The sequence below is a fragment of the Rhinoderma darwinii genome, chromosome 3, assembly GCF_050947455.1.
Source record: "Rhinoderma darwinii isolate aRhiDar2 chromosome 3, aRhiDar2.hap1, whole genome shotgun sequence".
Taxonomy (NCBI): Eukaryota; Metazoa; Chordata; class Amphibia; order Anura; family Rhinodermatidae; genus Rhinoderma; species Rhinoderma darwinii.
The window spans coordinates 131,816,596-131,836,275 of NC_134689.1; the positions used below are offsets into that span (position 1 = coordinate 131,816,596).

General features: G+C 40.6%; 1 protein-coding gene across 1 annotated transcript in view; it reads right to left on the bottom strand.

The window, feature by feature from the left end:
* CDK17 (cyclin dependent kinase 17) overlaps positions 1–19,680 on the bottom strand; it is a 209,563-nt gene that overhangs the window by 37,730 nt on the left and 152,153 nt on the right. Inside the window, exon 4 of the mRNA XM_075856764.1 lies at positions 9,354–9,487. Coding sequence (XP_075712879.1) covers positions 9,354–9,487 — 134 coding nt within the window. The remainder of the gene's footprint in view (positions 1–9,353; positions 9,488–19,680) is intronic.

Consider the following 19,680-nt stretch of genomic DNA (forward strand, 5'->3'; position numbering starts at 1 on the left):
ATGGTCAGATGAACGCACTTCTAATATATTGGAAAATCTTCTTGTGCAACACCGAACTCCTCTGATCATCAGCTTCCCATTACTAGCCCAAATTGACAGGGCAAAATCTTAGGCAGCTAGCGATCAAAGCGAGAATGATTGGCACCCAAGTCATTTCTTTGGTCTGAAGCCCTGCATAAAGGAAATCCTATTGGCACGTTTCAGGGACCGCAGCAATTGATGACACAAACGTATATTAGGAGCTTAACAATGACATAGTAACCCTAAAATGAACGGTGCAAGTTCATAAACAGCAGCATAAAGGAACCGTCCAGCCAGTCTTACCGATGAACTTGCACAATGCAAATACATGCACAGCTGACATTTACAAATATTTTCTGTACACTGTACTGTGGCTTATCCAAATCTACTTTATGGGATATGGTCTTGATAAACCAAGCTGCACTTTCCAAAACAAAATATTTTAAATCCTTTTAATTTAGTATAGGAAAACTCCCAGGGGCCGATCTATAAAACCTGGGGACTTTCCCTAGGGACTGCAGGCAGCTGGAGATTAGATGCATGTTCCCTGGCAGAAAAAAAGAGGAAAAATAAAGGCTCCCACATGCTCCAGAAAATCCTTACTACCCTTTTTTTTTCCCGGGATTTCTTCTGTTTAGCCATAAATTAATATTTAGGTTTAACAGTCCTTGGACACAACATAGTCTTAAAAGGGAACCGGTCATGTTGAAAATACAGTACAATCTATAGTCAGCATGTTATAGAGCAGAAGGGGTTGAGCAGATTGATATATGGTATTGTAAGAAAAAAAGATTCGGTATAACATGTAAATTTATTGATCAAAATCACTGCTCTCTGGGCTTATGAGTCCAGTGGGCGGTCCTACTCCAACTGACACCTAGCTCTCTATGCACACTCATACAGGGAAGACTATCACAGAGTATAACCACCCACTGGACTCCTAAGCTCAGAAAGAGCAGAGATTTACATCAATAAATTATAGGTTATACGGAATCTTCTCACATAACTATATATCAATCTGCTCATTTCTCTCTGCTCTATAACATGCTGCTTGTAGGCTTGATTTTTAACGTGCCAGGTTCCCATTATTGTGCTCTAGGCACCAGGCAGAACTGCATCTGCAATGAATGACACTGTATAAATTATGGCTAAAATCACAATCTACAAAGAAATAAAAAAAAATTAAAAACATTTAGTATATTTGTACATTTTGCGTGAAACCTATAATTGTCTGAATGAAAAGGGGGACATTTCTAAACATGGGTGCATCTGATCACTTCACATAGCAGTAAGTTGCATTATGTCCCCTGCTTAAAGGGGTTTTCCCATCTCGGACATTTATGGCATATCCACAGGAGGTCCCCGAGCTTTGTTGTTTCGATAACTCCCAACTACCTCATCAGCAATTGGCTGGGAAGCAGCTGGAGACGAGCAAGGTGGGACGGGTTCAGGGGGCCCTGTTCCAGAGATAGGTGCGGGTCACAGAGTTGGTACCCACATCTATGACATGTCCAAGATGGGAAAACCTCTTTAAAGTAAAATAAGCCAAGTGTGCATGAAAGAAATAGCAATTTTCGAAATCTATGTATTCTAGGAAAAGCTCCCTTTTCAAGTAGAAGTCATTCAAAACATTTGCAGTTTCCCAGTTAGCAGACAGAGCCTATTTGTGGTAACAGATTAAGGCCTCGGGGGCATTTTCACTTCATTCCCCTTTAGTAGGAGACCTTGTGGCAGCTATTCATTGACTATTATCTTAGAAAATTACTTACAACTAACACACTTCAGTGAATATTACTTTATAATTTCTATGTACGGTAAGTTCTAGAAGTAGAGCTATACAACAAAGTAAATAATGCTTCCAAATAGGTCAATAACCATATTATATTAGGCATTTGTTTTTTATTAAATATTTTAGTTATGTATTTTAAAGGAGTTTTACAATGAGGGACATTTAGAACATATCCATAGGACATGTCATAAATGTCAGATAGGTGGACTAAATCAGTAAGTGGTCGGGAGGCAGCGTGAGAACAAAAAGCTAGAACGGGGTCTAGGGGGCCCCGTTCTAGACATAGATGCAGGTCTCACCTCTGGGACCCACACCAATCTGAAATTCATGACATTTCCTGTGGATGTCATAGATGTCTGATAGGAAAACCTCTTTAACCTTACTATTGAAAGTTCTGGGTTACTAGAATTCTCCTAAAGAAATGACTCTAAAGTACCAGATTGACATATTAATTCGTTTAACATGAGAAGACAGAAATTATCCAGAAGCATCTACTTTTAGAACCATCTTTCTTCAGACTATTATTGTGCCGATAAGATATAATTTCTAATGTCAGTTCTCATGTTTGCCTGCTCAACATAACAGAACCTACGGCTCTATCAGGGCAGAGGACGTCATATCAATAATTCATGTAATGGCCAACAGGCTAAGTGGTACTGATTTACACTCAAGTGCAGATCCCTATACCATCATTTCAAATCAGTGGCCTCTTGAGTTTATCCTTACTTCAGGCAGGCAATGCTGCCAGCTTCAAGGATGAATGGCTCACTGACACACAATATATATATATATATATATATATATATATATATATATATATATATATATATATATATATATATACATACACACACAATTTTTAAAACCGAAATGTTGGCCTACTGAAAAGAATGTACAGTATATGCCCTCAAAACTTGGCCGGGGATCCTTTTTCATTAATTACTGCATTAATGCCGCGTGGCATGGAGGCGATCAGCCTGTGGCACTGCTGAGGTGTTATGGAAGCCCAGGTTGCTTTGATAGCCTTCAGCTCGTCTGCATTGTTGGGTCTGGTGTCTCATCTTCCTCTTGACAATACCCTATAGATTCTCTATGTGTTTTAGGCGAGTTTGCTGGCCAATCAAGCACAGTGATACTGTGGTTATTAAACCAGGTACTGGTACATTTGGCAGTGAGGGCAGGTGCCAAGTCCTGCTGGAAAATGCAACCGTTTCTGCTTGTGAGCATTGTTTAGGGGTGGCCGAATAATAGCTTTATGCACACTTGCAAACCTCTGGAGGATCCCACACCTTGAGGTTCGCGGGACTCCAGAGGCACCAGCGGCTTCAAATACCTGTTTGCTGCTTTGCAATGGCATTTTAGCAGCTGCTCTCCTAATCCTATTAATTGGCCTGGCAGAAACCTTCCTCATTATGCCTTTATCTGAACGAACCAGTCTGTGGTCTGAATCAGCCACAAATCTTTTCATAGTACGATGATCACGCCTAACTTTTCTTGAAATATCCAATGTTTTCATACCTTGTCCAAGGTATTGCACTATTTCACGCTTTTCGGCAGCAGAGAGATCCTTTTCTTTCCCATATTGCTTGAAATCTGTGGCCTGCTTAATAATGTGGAACGTCCTTCTTAAGTAGTTTTCATTTGATTGGGCACACCTGGCAAACTAACTATCACAGCTGTCTGAGATTGATTACAATGATCCAAAGAGCCCTAAGACACAATACCATCCATGAGTTTCATTGAAAAACTAATAATTAAATGTTTATGACACTTCAATCCAATGTGCATAATAATTTGGAACAGTGTGTGTGTGTGTGTGTGTGTGTGTGTGTGTGTGTGTGTGTGTGTGTGTGTGTGTGTGTGTGTGTGTGTGTGTGTATATATATATATATATACATACATATACACACATATATACATACACACACACACACACACACACACACACACACACACACACACACACACACACAGAGGGGTGCGTAAGTAGGTATACAGTTTAAATAGTATTTTGTAGAATAATATAACAATTAAGTACAATCTCTTACGCTCAAATTGGCGGCCCTCACTATTAACACACTGCTGTATTCTAGCTTTACACTTCGGCACAAAGTTCTTTATTGGCAATCATTTCTTGCTTCTTTTATGAACCGTATCAGGTCATCAACCATGTGTGGTATTCTTGAATATACCTTCTCTTTGATAACTCCCCAAAAGAAAAAGTCCATCGTGGTAAATTCTGGTGATCGGGATGGCCGTTCAACCGGGCCTCGTCTACCTATCGGGTCATTTTTAGTCAAGAAAATTACGCACCACTAAAGCATTGTGAGGAGGCTCCATCTTGCAGAAAATAGAAGTCTTCATTTTCAAGCTCCAACTTCAATTGTGGTATTACATTTTCTTGGAGCATGTTAGGGTACAGGTCTGAGCTAACCGTTGTATTGTAGAAGATAGGTCCAATTACCCCTTTATATGAAACCCCAAAGTGTAACCCCAGGTTGATTCAACTGTTCAATTGTTGCAAGGGGTTTTTCTGTTGAGTAAAACACAGTTGTGCCTATTAACAGGACTTCAAAGTTTGAAGTCGGCTTCATTGGACCAAGTTATTTTTCTAATAATGCCGGCTCCTTGTGTTTCTTCATTCAAAATTGCCTCACATAACTGTTTGAGCGATAGATAGAGATAGATAGGATAAATAAATAGATAGATATATATACACACACACACACACACGATCATGGTTTGAAAAAACCAAAGAAAGCATGAAAGTTTGGCGCTCAGTTTAGGATAAAATACATTATGCATCAAGCGAATAACTGCATCGACAAAATTAAAGGGGACAACCACATATGAATAGATATTTTACAGCTTGAGGAAATATCTGTGTCTTTAACCCCTTAATGACCAGCCTATTTTAAACCTTAATGACCAAGCCATTTTTTACGTTTTTCCATCGTCTCATTCCAAGAGCTATAACCTTTTTACTTTTGAGTCGACATAGCTGTATAAGGTCTTGTTTTTTGCGGGACAAGTTGTACTTTTCAATAGCACCATTTTGGGGGACATATTATTTATTGATTAACTTTTATTAACTTTTTTTTTGGGGGGGGGGGGGAATAGAAAAAAACCTGAAATTTCGCCACTCTTTTTCGCGTCTTAAATCAACGGCGTTTACCGTGTGATCTAAATAACACAATAACTTTATTCAGTGGGTTGTTACGATTGCAACGATACCAAATTTGTATAGTTTTTGTATGTTTTACTACTTTTACACAGTAAAAACACTTTTTTTTCAAAATTATTTGTTTTTGTGTCTCCATATTTGAAGAGCCGTAACGTTTCTATTTTTTCGCCGATGCGGTTGTATGAGGGCTTTTTTTTTTGCGGGAAGACTTGTAGTTTTTATTGGTACCATTTTGGAGTAGATGCGACTTTTTGATCACATTTTTTTAAGTCAGGATTCACAGAAAACAGCAATTTATCCATAGTTTTTTAGTACATTTTTTACGGCGTTCACCATGCGGGTTAAATAATGTAATACATTTATAGTCGGGGTCGTTACGGACGCGGCGATACCAAATATGTGTAACTTTCTTTACTTTATTTTTTTAATAGTAAAGCATTTTGTAAGGGGAAAAGCTGGGTTTTTCTTTTTTTCACATTTTTTTTTAAATTATCTTTATTAAACTTTTTTTTTTACTTTTTTACTAATCCCATTAGGGGACTTTAATATGCGATTCTCCGATCGCTATTATAATACACTGCAATACTTTTCTATTGCAGAGTATTACTGCCTGTCCGTTTAAAACGGACAGGCATCTGCTAGGTCATTCGCTCCAGGCAGACCTGGGGGCCTTTATTTGGCCCCCGGCTGCCATTGGAGACACAGACACTCGGCGATCGTATCGCCGGGTGTCGGTGGGATGAGAGGGAGCTCCCTCCCTCTCTCCAAAACCACTCAGATGCGGTGCTCGCTATTGTGCAGGGTTAAACGGGTGAGATCGATACGAATATCGATCTCACCCGGCAGAGCAGGGACGCCCCCAGCTGCCTCTAGCAGCTGAGAGCGGGGAGATTTGACAGCTCCCTGCTCTGTTTACTTTATCCTGATGCAGTGCCATAAAAAGGCATATGCATCAGAATAAAGCCGGTAAGTGGCCGCCGTTAAAAGGCGTATTGGCGGTCACTAACGGGTTAAACCATCCCTCTAAAAATTAAGTATTATTGAAAGCATAATACATGTAAAAAAGAACTTGCAGGACTGAGGAATTTCCTGTTCCATGTTTGCCATGCAAGACCGGTTATCAGAATACAGATAACATAACAGAATACAATCTGCAGTCCTCCATTACGTGGGATAACCTCTACCTCATTATCAGATAGCTCCTTTAGAGTTTCCGATAATTATGGACTATTAATATATTAAGAAATTGATATTTATGATCACTAATATGGCGCCAAACCAGAGTATCTTTATAGTACACGAGATCTTTATTTTCATGTACTATGAAATCACAGTACAGAATCTGTAGCCATCAGATTACACAGTCTGCAGGCTTAAAGTGTGCTACAGAAATCTCTCTCATGTCTTGTCGCTATTGATTTGCAGAGCTGATATCCGTTTCTAAGGAAACAAAAAGCTCAATCTTACAATTATTGATTGTCAACAGAGATAAATGGAAATCACTCGTTACATTGGTACTTGAAGTACTCCTAGAAATCCAGTAGAGAGCAGCATTTTTTCAACAATGGCGTCCAACACAGCCAGATTCAGGTCTAAAACATATTTGTGTTTGAAAGAAAACATATTAGAAGTGTTTAGCTTTTCCATAACTACAAACTTATCTTGGATCTTAAATCTGAACAGGAGCAGTGGTAAATTTCTTTCTAACTTCTGTGGAACCATGTAAGTCTTAAATGAAAAGCACAAGAAGTATAGAGGATGAGAAATGGAAGCTGCCTTGTCATAGAACTGCCATAAAGAGGCTTTACAGTCTCTTCCCCTAGTTAACGGAGGTTTGCATAAAATAATTCAAGGAATCAAAGTCTCTTACAATGAGCTTTGTGCTGGGAAAAATTATAATAAAGTATGATCAACTATAAATTTGGACAGGTCAAAAAACATTATGAAGACAACTTCTAAATATCAATAAAAATGTAATATAAATATACACTGATCAGCCAGAACATTAAAACCACTGACAGATGAAGTGAATAGCATTGATTATCTGGTTACAATGGCGCCTGTCAAGGGGTGGGATATATTAGACAGCAAGTAAGCACTCCGTTCTTGAAGTTGATGTGCTGAAAGCAGGCAAAATAGACGGGTGTAAGGATCTGAACGACTTCCACAAGCACCAAATTGTTAAGACCAGATGACTGGGTAAGAACATCTCCAAAACATCACGTCTTCTGGAGTGTTCCTGGTATGCACTGGTTAATATTTTCCAAAAGTGGCCTAAGGAAAGACAAACGGTGAATGAGCGACAGGTTCATATGTGGCCAAGGCTCACTGAGGCACATGGAGAGCGAAAACTAGCACGTCTGGTCCGATCCCACAGAAGAACTATATTGCTGAAAAAGTTAATGCTGGCTATGATAGAAAAGTGTTAGAACACACAGTGCATCGAAAGTTGCTGCGTAGCCGCAGACCAGCCAGAGTGCCCATGCTGACCCATGTCCACCGCCTACAATGAGCAAGTAAACATAAGAACTGGACCATGGGGAAATGGAAGGTGGTCTGGTCTGATAAATCACATTTTCTTTTACAACATGTGGACGGCCAGGTGCGTGTGCATTGCTTACCTGGGAGAGAGACGGCACCAGGATGCACTAATGGAAGAAGGCAAGCAGACCGAGAAATCCTGGGCCACGGCATTCATGTAGAGGTTACTTTGACACGTACCACCTACCTAACATTGTTGCCTACCAAGTACACTACTTCATGGCAACGGTATTCCCTAATGGCAGTGGTCTCTTTCAGCGGGATAATACACCCTGCCACACTAAAAATTATTCAGGAATGGTTTGAGGAACATGACAAAGACTTCAAAGTGTTGACTTGTCTAGGGAATTTGAAGGCCAAGTCTGATCCATGGAGGCCCCAACTCACAACTTAAACTTCTAGGATCTACTGAGAATGTCTTGGTACCAAGTAACACAGGACACCTTCAGGTCTTGAGAAGTCCATGCCTTGATGGGTCAGAGCTGTTTTGGTGGCACATGGGGAACCTACAAAGTATTAGCCAGGTGGTTTTAGTGTTATGGCTGATCAATGTATAAATATCTGCAAACATATAGAATACAATACATAGGAGATAGGAGTTTCACCTAACTTTCTGAAGTGTGGTGGACATTTTGGCCCTCCAAGAGGGAGAACATAAGGACACCTGAGCATTAAAAGGACACCGTCGCAACAAATTAATCAAAGCTTGCACTCTCTGATTGGGTGGTGTCATCTCGGTTATTAGGTTAAAATTGTTTACAAGAATAGGTATTGAAAACATCTGACATTACTATAATTAAGGCCATCCGCTTGTTTATGACTGGGTGCCCAGATTTTGGCATCCAAATAAATGGCATCTGTATAGCATTATCGATTGATGAGGATTTCAAACACCTAAATCTTTGAAAAAAGCCGTTCCTATGCAAATATAGGAGTATTATATAACTGATGTGTCATAAATGAAGCCTATGTGGCACTGGATGAACAAACCATCATATTTCGACTTCATTTTCTATACTCCGCCCGCTATAAGGTAAATTATATCCGTACAAGTAGTACACCCATCTGCCTGCACTCCTGACTCATTTCCACTTTGCTCCTGGAGGCTTTGTTTTTAGATGTAAGACATATCATTTAACATAACTCTTGTACGCCTTCCAGCTAGAACAGACTAAATGCATTATATTACCCTATACTCTGCACTGCAACAGTTATTTCTTAAACTCAAACCCATGCAGGTTCCTTTTTTGTCCAAAATGGGATGGGATGATCTCCCACTCCCCACAATATTACTTACCTCTGGTCGCGGAGATGCTTAGATCTTCAACTCTTCTCTCTGCATTGTTTGGATTATTGTTATGGGCAACCTAGTTATCAGTAGAAAGTAGTATTCTCTCTAGTGGCAATACTTAAAGGCTATTTACACCTTTGAAAGATTTTTTTTTTTTTTTTTTAATAAAACAGTCCATTGGTGTGATTGGTGCAATTTGAATTACTTTCTATTAAAAATTATTCTTATTTTTTCAGATACAGCTGCTTTGTATCCTGTATACAGAGCAACTGTATCTTGCGCTAAGACCTGAATCTGTCAGATCAGCAGGACCCACTGGTTAGATGTGATCAGTCTTCTCGACCCTGCATGTCAGATACACCGGACTGGCTGTCACTGAACTTGTCAGTGCCGCTGACCTGACGGATACAGGTTTCAGTGCTACATACAGCTGCTCTGTATACAGAATGCAAACCAGATGTATCGGAAAAAGTAAAAATCATTTTTAATAGAAAGTAATTAGGAAGTTGCACCAAGTAACACATTACCTCCATTGAGATCCTCCTGTGTATTCGATTTCTGAGGCAAACGCCTGTGGGTGACTGGACTTCATCTGATGAGGTCCCAGATGCTTGGTCACTTTCACCATCGGATCCCATTTTTAGATTTTCATGTACAATGTCTGAAACAAATCAAAGGGTTTATAATATGATCAATTACTATTCAATTGTTAAAAAATATATTTTGATGGCTCTCTAAAGACCATAGACAAGGAAAATGATACATATCCTACGACATTTTTTTTATTTCTTTTTTTATATATAAACAAAGGAAAACCTTAAAAGACAAAACAAAGTACCGGTACATACAGAGAGATCAGGACATCTACAGATTTAGGCCTCATGCACACGACCGTAAAAACTCCCGTTATTACGGGTCGTAATTACGACCCGTAATAACGGGCTCATAGACTTCTAATGGCGACGGGTGCCTTCCCGTTTTCTCACGGGAAGGTGCCCGTGCCGTTGAAAAAGATAGAACATGTCCTATTTCAGGCCGTAATAACGGCACGGACAGTCCATAGAAGTCTATGGAGCTCTCGTAATGACGGGTGGCTACATGTGTGTACCCGTCATTACGGCAGCGTTGCTAAGCGACGTCAGTAAATAGTCACTGTCCAGGGAGCTGAAAGAGTTAACTGATCGGCAGTAACTCTTTCAGCACCCTGGACAGTGACTACCGATCAGAATAAACCTGTAAAAAATAAAAATAAAAGCCGTTCATACTTACCGAGAACTTCCGGCTTCCTCCAGTCCGGTCTCCCGCCCGTTGCCTTGGTGACGCGTCCCTCTCGACATCCGGCCCGACGTCCTGGATGACGTTTCAGGCCATGTGACCGCTGCAGCCAATCACAGGCTGCAGCGGTCACATGGACTGCCACGTCATCCAGGGATGTCGGGCTGGATGTGAAGAGAGGGACGCGTCACCAAGACAACGGCCGGTAAGTATGAATTTCTATAACTTTTATTACAGAAAGGGCTGTCCCTTCTCTCTATCCTGCACTGATAGAGAGAAGGAGCTGCCGATTAGTGCAGTGCTATTTTGCAGCCAAAAACGTGCCCGTAAATACGGGTGGAATACGGGTGACAACGGACCCATATTTACGGGCACGGGTTCGTAAATACTGGTGCAAAACGGGTCGAATACGTGTGACACCGGACCCGTATTTACGGGTGGGAAAAAATACGGTCGTGTGCATGAGGCCTTAGGAGAGGAAGCGAAAAAACAAAAAGGTAAAAAGAACTATATGAATAAAAAGAAGTCTATCCAGGCAGCAAAACATGCGGAAAACAATAAAAATGTATATTGCACTTTAGAATGTCTTGATAACGAAGATATACAGTAACGGACTGTACACTTAGGATGACCAGTTTGTTTTTCAACATGTTCTGCTTACAGTACCTTATGGCTGTCTGATGAGAGCACGTTTATTCTGCGTCCGTGACTAATTCCATGGTGAACACTAGACATATAGGTTATCAAATAGGATAAGATCCTAATGTTACCTAAGGGCTCGTGGAACACAGACGAATTACGACTCTGTATAGGCCCTTATTATATTACCTCCGTAGGTCTCCGATTTCATATGGAGGCTTTTTCTGTGGATTACGTACCAATTTGACAGCTAAGAAAAGATCAGTTAATCCAATGGAAAATGGCACAATTTTTTCCTCTAGAAGAATCATTCTTAGGGAAGAATAGCTCCGTATACATGGCATTTTACGGAGCATAGTTTAGCAGCACACAGACTGTAAAGTTCAGTACGACCTCTGTGTACTACAGTACAGCTTCTATGCATGCATATATGAGACCGAAAGCAAAAATCACAATTTTTTTTTTTTTTTTTTTTTTTTCTTTTTAAGGGGGGGGGGGATGTTCAGCCAAAGCTAGAAGTGGCAAAAGGGAAAAAAAAATAAATAGGAAAAAGTTAAAGAAAGACTTCTCTTTGAATCCGCTTCCGACTTTGGCTAAAAAATACAAAAAATAAAACCATAAATAAAAATGGTCTAAAGTCTGGGCATCAGTATCATTGGCAGCAACACTACTGCAGCTTTTAGCCGGGATTAGGCGATAACAGTCTACATCTCCCACCATAAACTCGGGTTAAATCCAATAATTATACACGTAGACTCAAGGTGGAATACAATATAGAAATAGTAATTAACCCCATCATGCTTCCCAGTCATAATTGACAACATTGGGTTAATGTGTAAGGTACATGATGGGGTTAATTACTATTAATGTGAGGCACATGGAGGTTAAATTAATCACACCTCGTCCCTTACATTAATAAGTGCAAGAAAAGTTATTTTTTTATAACGTAAATATCATGACGCAAACAATTAGTTGTGCAGGTTATTACGGCCGAGCCAATACCGAATGTGTACACTACCGTTCAAAAGTTTGGGGTCACCCAGACAATTTTGTGTTTTCCATGAAAACTCACACTTATATTTATCAAATATGTTGCAAAATGACTAGAAAATATAGTCAAGACACTGACAAGGTTAGAAATAATGATTTTTATTTCAAATAATAATTTTCTCCTTCAAACTTTGCTTTCGTCAAAGAATGCTCCATTTGCAGTAATTACAGCATTGCAGACCTTTGGCATTCTAGCTGTTAATTTGCTGAGGTAATCGGGAGAAATTTCACCCCATGCTTCCAGAAGGCCCTCCCACAAGTTGGATTGGCTTGATGGGCACTTCTTGCGTACCATACGGTCAAGCTGCTCCCACAACAGCTCTATGGGGTTGAGATCTGGTGACTGCGCTGGCCACTCCATTACAGATAGAATACCAGCTGCCTGCTTCTTCCCTAAATAGTTCTTGCATAATTTGGAGGTGTGCTTTGGGTCATTGTCCTGTTGTAGGATGAAATTGGCTCCAATCAAGCGCTGTCCACAGGGTATGGCATGGCGTTGCAAAATGGAGTGACAGCCTTCCTTATTCAAAATCCCATTTACCTTGTACAAATCTCCCACTTTACCAGCACCAAAGCAACCCCAGACCATCACATTACCTCCACCATGCTTGATAGATGGCGTCAGGCACTCTTCCAGCATCTTTTCAGTTGTTCTGCGTCTCACAAATGTTCTTCTGTGTGATCCAAACACCTCAAACTTTGATTCGTCTGCCCATAACACTTTTTTCCAATCTTCCTCTGTCCAATGTCTGTGTGCTTTTGCCCATATTAATCTTTTCCTTTTATTAGCCAGTCTCAGATATGGCTTTTTCTTTGCCACTCTGCCCTGAAGGCCAGCATCCCGGAGTCGCCTCTTCACTATAGACGTTGACACTGGTGTTTTGCGGGTACTATTTAATGAAGCTGCAGTTGAGGACCTGTGAGGCGTCTATTTCTCAAACTAGAGACTCTAATGTACTTGTCTTGTTGCTCAGTTGTGCAGCGGGGCCTCCCACTTCTCTTTCTACTCTGGTTAGAGCCTGTTTGTGCTGTCCTCTGAAGGGAGTAGTACATCTTAGGAAATCTTCAGTTTCTTGGCAATTTCTCGCATGGAATAGCCTTCATTTCTAAGAACAAGAATAGACTGTCGAGTTTCACATGAAAGTTCTCTTTTTCTAGCCATTTTGAGAGTTTAATCGAACCCACAAATGTAATGCTCCAGATTCTCAATTAGCTCAAAGGAAGGTCCGTTTTATAGCTCCTCTAAACAGCAAAACTGTTTACAGCAGTGCTAACATAATTGCACAAGGGTTTTCTAATCATCCATTAGCCTTCTAACACCGTTAGCAAACACAATGTGCCATTAGAACACTGGAGTGATGGTTAATGGAAATGGGCCTCTATACACCTATGTAGATATTGCATTAAAAACCAGCCGTTTGCAGCTAGAATAGTCATTTAGCACATTAACAATGTATAGAGTGTAATTCTGATTAATTTAATGTTATCTTCATTGAAAAAAACTGCTTTTCTTGCAAAAATAAGGAAATTTCTAAGTGACCCTAAACTTTTGAACGGTAGTGTATATTTTATGAAGACTTATTTAATGTTTATTGTAAAAACGGTGTGTGTATTTTTTTAAAATTTAACATTACTTTGTTTTTACTTTATTTTTAAACTTAATGTACTGGCACATGTCTATATACGGATAGTGCAAAGGCAGTTGTTAGGACATACCCAAGTATGACCCAACAACAGGAAATATGGTAAGACAGCCCTGGGGTCCTTCAAAGGACCCTGGGCTGTCTGCCCATATATGGTATGTCCCTCAATTGCGTAACAGGGATTCCCTGTGACGCGATCCAAGGCGCATCCCTCCATCTCATTTACCCCTTGAATGCTGCGTTCAGTTTTGATTGCAGCATTCTGGGGAATAGCAGCGGAGATGAGAGGTTTCTCTCATCTCCACCGTTAGAGCCCAGCTCTCCTGTATTCATGTGTTACATTGCTAAACTGGGCGTTTGCACAGCTTCGTATTGAAATACATGAAACAGTATCAAACCGTTTGAGGGTGCACGGCATCGAAACAGTATCGAAGTTTCAATGCATCCCTATATAGAAAAAGAAAAAAAATATGGTATTATTGAAGATCATATACGGCTGTAAATAAACTAAGAAAAAATCTAATGATCTGAAATAATAACACTAATAATAAATAATAATCTTTATACAGTGCCAACTATTTCCAAAGCACTTGTCACATTACTGTCTGTTATTGCCCCAATTGGAATCAAAACAAATGAAAATAAAACAAAAAAGGAAAGCGGTCTCTGCTCATATGAGCTTACAATCTACTTGGAATCGGAGGAGTACACAATAGGTACAAGGTGCTTATTTTGTCCAGCTGACCATCTCCTTGTGCTGCTGGCAAGGGTGATAAAAACAAAGCTGTATGAACCAGTCATCCAGAAAGTATATGAACCAACACAGAGATAAAGTACTGAGTGATAAGGATAGCTAGTTGAGTGAAGTGGAGATATCCATAACCAAGTCAGGTTGTAAATGGGCCTTGGACTCTGGTTTTGTGACATACAGTTAGGTCCAGAATTATTTGGACAGTGACACAATCTTCATGATTCGGGCTCTGCATGCCACCACATTGGATTTGAAATGAAACAACTGAGATGCAATTGAAGTGTAGACTTTCAGGTTTAACTCAAGGGGTTGAACAAAAATATCCTGTGAAAAGTTTAGGAATTGCAACCATTTTTCTACACAGCCGCCTCATTTCAGGGGCTCAAAACTAAATTGGACAAATTAACATTACCATAAATAAAATGTTTTTTTTTTGTTTTTTTTAATACTTTGTAGAGAATCCTTTGCAGGCAATGACTGGTGATGTCCATGGGTTGCAGACTTCAGACAAACGCTGCGTTTCCTCCTTTGTGATGCTTTGCCGGGCCTTTACTGCAGCTGTCTTCAGTTGTTGCTTGTTGGTGGGTCTTAAGCAAGTGAAACGCATGCTCGATCGTGTTGAGATCTGGTGATTGACTTGGCCATTGCAGAATTTTCCAATTCTTTGCCTTAAAAAACACTCCTGGGTTGCTATCGCAGTATGTTTTGGGTCATTGTTCATCTGTACCATGTAGCGACGTCCAATCAACCTTGCTGCATTTGGTTGAATCCGAGCAGAAAGTATATCCCTGAACACCTCAGAACTCATCTGGCTGCTTCTGTCTTCAGGTCACAACGTCAAACACTAGTGACACAGTGCCTGTGGTAGCCATGCATGCCCATGCCATCACACTGCCTCCACCGTGTTTTACAGAGGATGTGGTGTGCTTTGGATTAGGAGCTGTTCCAAGCCTTCTCCATACTTTCATCCTTCCATCATTCTGGTACAGGTTGATCTTAGATTCATCTGTCCAAAGAATGCTGTTCCAGAACTGGGCTGGCCTATATAGATGTTGTTTGGCAACGTCTAATCTGGCCTATTTTTTAGGCTGATTAATGGTTTGCACCCTGTGGCCTTTTGGAATTCACAAGATCACCAGTGGGCTCTTTTTTTTCAAGAATGTACCAAACTGTTGATTTGGCCACTCCTAACATTTTTGCTATCTCTCTGATGGATTTCTTCTACTTTTTTCAGCCTAACTATGGTCTGTTTCACTTGAATTGAGAGCTCATTTGACCTCCTGTTGTGGGTTCACAGCAACAGCTTCCAAATGAAAATGCCACACCTGGAATCAACTCCAGACCTTTTACATGCTTAATTGATGATGGATTAGCAAGGGAATAGCCCATGCAGCCCATTAAATAGCTTTTGAGACAATTGTCCAATTACCTCTGGTCCCTTGAAAAAGAGGCAGTTACATATTAAAGAGCTATAATTCCTAAACCCTTCCTCAAATTAGGACAGGAATAGCCTCAAATTAAAGCGGAGAGTCTGCACTTTAAGCCCATATTGATTATATAACTATAGTCAATATGTTTTGGTAAACCGCTAAAATTCCAAAACTTGCGTCACTGTCCAAATAATTCTGCACTTTAACTGTAGGTCTCTTTGAAGACAGTTTTTAAGGCACGCTTAAAACTTGTAATGTTAGGAGCAAGTCTAACACTGATTTCTGCTGAATGGGTGCAGCAGGCTAGAAGTCATGCAGGCTGGAGTGAGAGTATGTAATAAGGGAGGATGAGAGTCGTAGGTCATTGAGCGAAGAGCACCATCGGCTTGTAAACGGAGATGTATGATGTAGCATTGTGAAGAACTTTGTAGACTAGTTCTGAATTTGATTCTACAAGAAACAGGTAACCAGTGTAATGAGAAAGCAAGAGCATAGCTGTTCTTAACTATAACAGCTAGACAGAAAGATCAACCTACTGCATTCGTGATGGATTGAAGCGGAGACCGTATGCTTGGTGGAATGTCTGTTAGTAGTGATTTACAGTAGCCTAGGCAAGAAATTATTAGGGCATGGAGGTTGTTTTTTTTTTTTTTTAGCAGGGTTTGTGTTAAGGTAGGGACAGATACGGGAGAGGATTTTCAGGTGAAGACGACAGAATTTGACAATGGCTTAAGTGGGTTTTACACTGGGCGATTATCTGGCAGACGAACGTCTGTGTAAACAGGGCAGCGATCAGCAGATGAACGAGCAAACCCTCGATCATCTGCTGGTCGTATAGTTCTAAAAAAAAGTTAAATATCATTGTCGACAGCACATCTCCCTGTGTAAACAGGGAGACACGCTGCAGACATAACGTATGAGAACGAGCGATCGGAGTAACGACTGCTCGTCCCCATCTATAGCTCCGTGTGACAGGAGCAAATGAGCGCCGATCAATGTTGTCTCGTTGATCGACGCTCGCTGCACCGGCCGATTATCGGCTGGTATAAAGGGCCTTTAAAAGGGGAGGGGAAAAAAAAAAGGATAGATTAGAGAAGCGTACAACTCCAAGATGTCAGGCCTGATGTCTAGAGAAGATGGAGGTGTTGGAGTTGGAGACATTAGGTCTAGGAGATTAAGATGGAGAAAACAAAAGGCAGCTCAATTTTAGAAAGATTAAGTTTGAGATACAGGGAGGACATGACAGACAGCCACCAGTAGTGTTTATTAGGAGAACAAGAGAAATGTCCCGGGAGGATGTACACTATATAGTTGGGCGTCATCAGCATAATGATGGTACTGGAAACCAAATCCCAAACCTGCTAATAGTCAGCCTAAAAGGGATTGCGCTGCAAGAAAACGGTAGGTAGGCCAACAATGAACCGTGAGGAAGACCAACACAGAGGAAGTGGAGTCAAAACAAAAGACACACTAATACATAAATCTAGGAGGATTAAATGAGAGTATTGACCATTGGATTTGTTTGATACAGTACTTAAGTTACTGCAGTTTCAATTGAATGTAAAGCATGGAAGCCAGATTGTGCAGGGTAGTAGAGCGGTAGTTGACCAGATGATAATAGATGGCAGCTAGTGACACAGTACATGCAAAATGTTAGAAGATTGGGATCTAGAAGAAAGGTGGTTAGGCGGACAGAGAAGACAAGCACAGATGCTTATTTCTCAATTACAGGGTCAAAAATAGAGATGGTGCAGATGAAACACCGAGAGAATGTGAGGAATTCTTTTGTGGAGAGTTTGATCGAATCTCTTGACGTATGTCATCAATCTTTTCCTTAAACAGGAGGCAAGGTTGTGGGCACAGTGATCAGTAGCATATCCTTCGGCTACAGGAGCAAGAAGGCGCTTAATAAGTTTCATATAAGCACTTGGGACTATTCGAGAGAGAACAGGAAAATAAGTTAGTGAAGTATACTTTTAAGGCATGGATGAGGCAAGATTGTTGGATTGCAACATTAATTTGTACCAAAGGGAATCAGCATGTGGCGCTCAGGTTGAATAGATCTTACCTTTACAAAAATATTATTCACCAGGATACGAAGCCGGTACATAAATCCTGTACCAATGGTGACCTGGCACCACAACACTTTATCAAGGGCCCTAGCAGTTTGTTATGCACTAACTCTTCACCATTTTATAATTTGTATGCACTATAGTAGCAGCATAGCACACTACTACAAATTGCACCCAGAATGTACGTACTTAAAAAGGTTGCCGACCAAGCGATCAGCTGATCACCGTGGGTCTGCTTAAAAAAAGAAAAAGCCCAGGCAAACTGCTGTTATCGCCAGAAAAGCTGCAGCTGGCTTTATTTCTGTAGGGGAAATTTAATATTGCATGCCTTACATTCAAATGAATAGCTGACCATGTCATACATGGGCAGGCCAGGTCCACAAGCGTGGATGTCGCTCTTAGTTAGCGGCTCTCCACTCTGACTCATAAGGGTGGGGGGACGACTACTTCCCCCTCTGATGACCAGGGCATACGGAATAGGGTTGTGTTCATGATAGAACCCCTATAATGTAAAACATCTACTCTTCCTTATACAAATAAATGCTTTAGGTATAGGGGATATAGTGTAATATACTATATGGACAAAAGTATTATGACACTTACAGGAACTTTTTGTGACATCCTGTTCTCAATTGATAGGCATTAATATTGACTTGGTCCCCCTTTTGCAGCAATAACAGATTCCACTCTTCTGGGAGGGCTTTCTACTAGATTTTACCTATTCATCCTGAAGAGCATTTGTGAGGACCGAAACAGATGTTGGACGAGAGGGCCTGGCTCGCGATCTCTGTTTGAATTCATTCCAAAGGTGTTTGATGGGGTTGAGATCAGGGCTCTGTGGAGGCTAGTCATGTTCTTACACTACAAATTCACCCAACCACGTCTTTATGGCCCTTGCTTTGTGCACAGTTATGCTGGAACAAAAAAGGGTCTTCGCACAACTGTTCCCACAAAGATAGAAGCATACAAGTGTCCAAAATGTCTTGGCATACTGAAGCATTATGTATTCCCTTCACTGGAACGAAGGGGCCTAGGCCAACCCTTGAAAAACAACCCTATATTGTATACCCTCGTTCATCAAACATGTCCATCTGACTGCCAGATAGAGACCCATGACTAGTCACTCCACAGAACATCATTTCACTGCTCCAGAGTCCAGTGGCGGTGTGCTTTACACCACTCATCTGAAGCTTGCCATTGTGCTCGATAATGTAAGGCTTGCATGCAGCAGCTCGGCAATAGAAAGCCATGCCATGAATCTCCCGGCGCGGATGTTAAAGCGAGAGAAGATGTGGAACACTGCAGTTATCGAGTCAGCAGAGCGTTGGTGACTTATGCACTATGCGCATCAGGACCCCCCTCGAACTTTCGACTGAGTTGCTGTGGTGCCTAAACTCCTCCACTTTGCAATAATTCCGCTCACAGTTGATCGTGGAATATCTAGGAATGAAAAAATGTTACAAACTGACTTGTTACAACGGTGGCATTCTGTTACAGTACCACGCTAGAATTCAGTGAATGCTTTAGAACGACCCATTCTTTCACAAAGGTTTATAAAAACAGACTGCATGGCTAGGTGCTGGATTTTATACACCTGTGGCAATGGGAGTAAATTAAACACCTGAATTCAACCATTAATAGGTGTGTCCCAATACTTTTGTCCATATAGTGTATGTTTCTCAGAAGACTATTCACTCTGTGCAACAAGCAATTGAAGGCTGTATAATTCATTTGACTGTATAAAAGGATTCTTCTGTCAGTAATGGCATTCCAATTTTTTGCAATTACAGCACTGAGGCTTCCCATTGAGCGCTTGTTTTATATAATGATTCTGCTTGTGTTTGCAAAAGCCTTTTCATAAAACTGCTAAATTAGTTTAAAGAACAGAAGAAAACACAAGACAAGTGCCTCTTGTTTTACAAAAATAATGAAGTAATGAAATGGTTTGTCAGCTGTAAAACAAGTCACAGTCAACCCATTCTAAATAACAGACG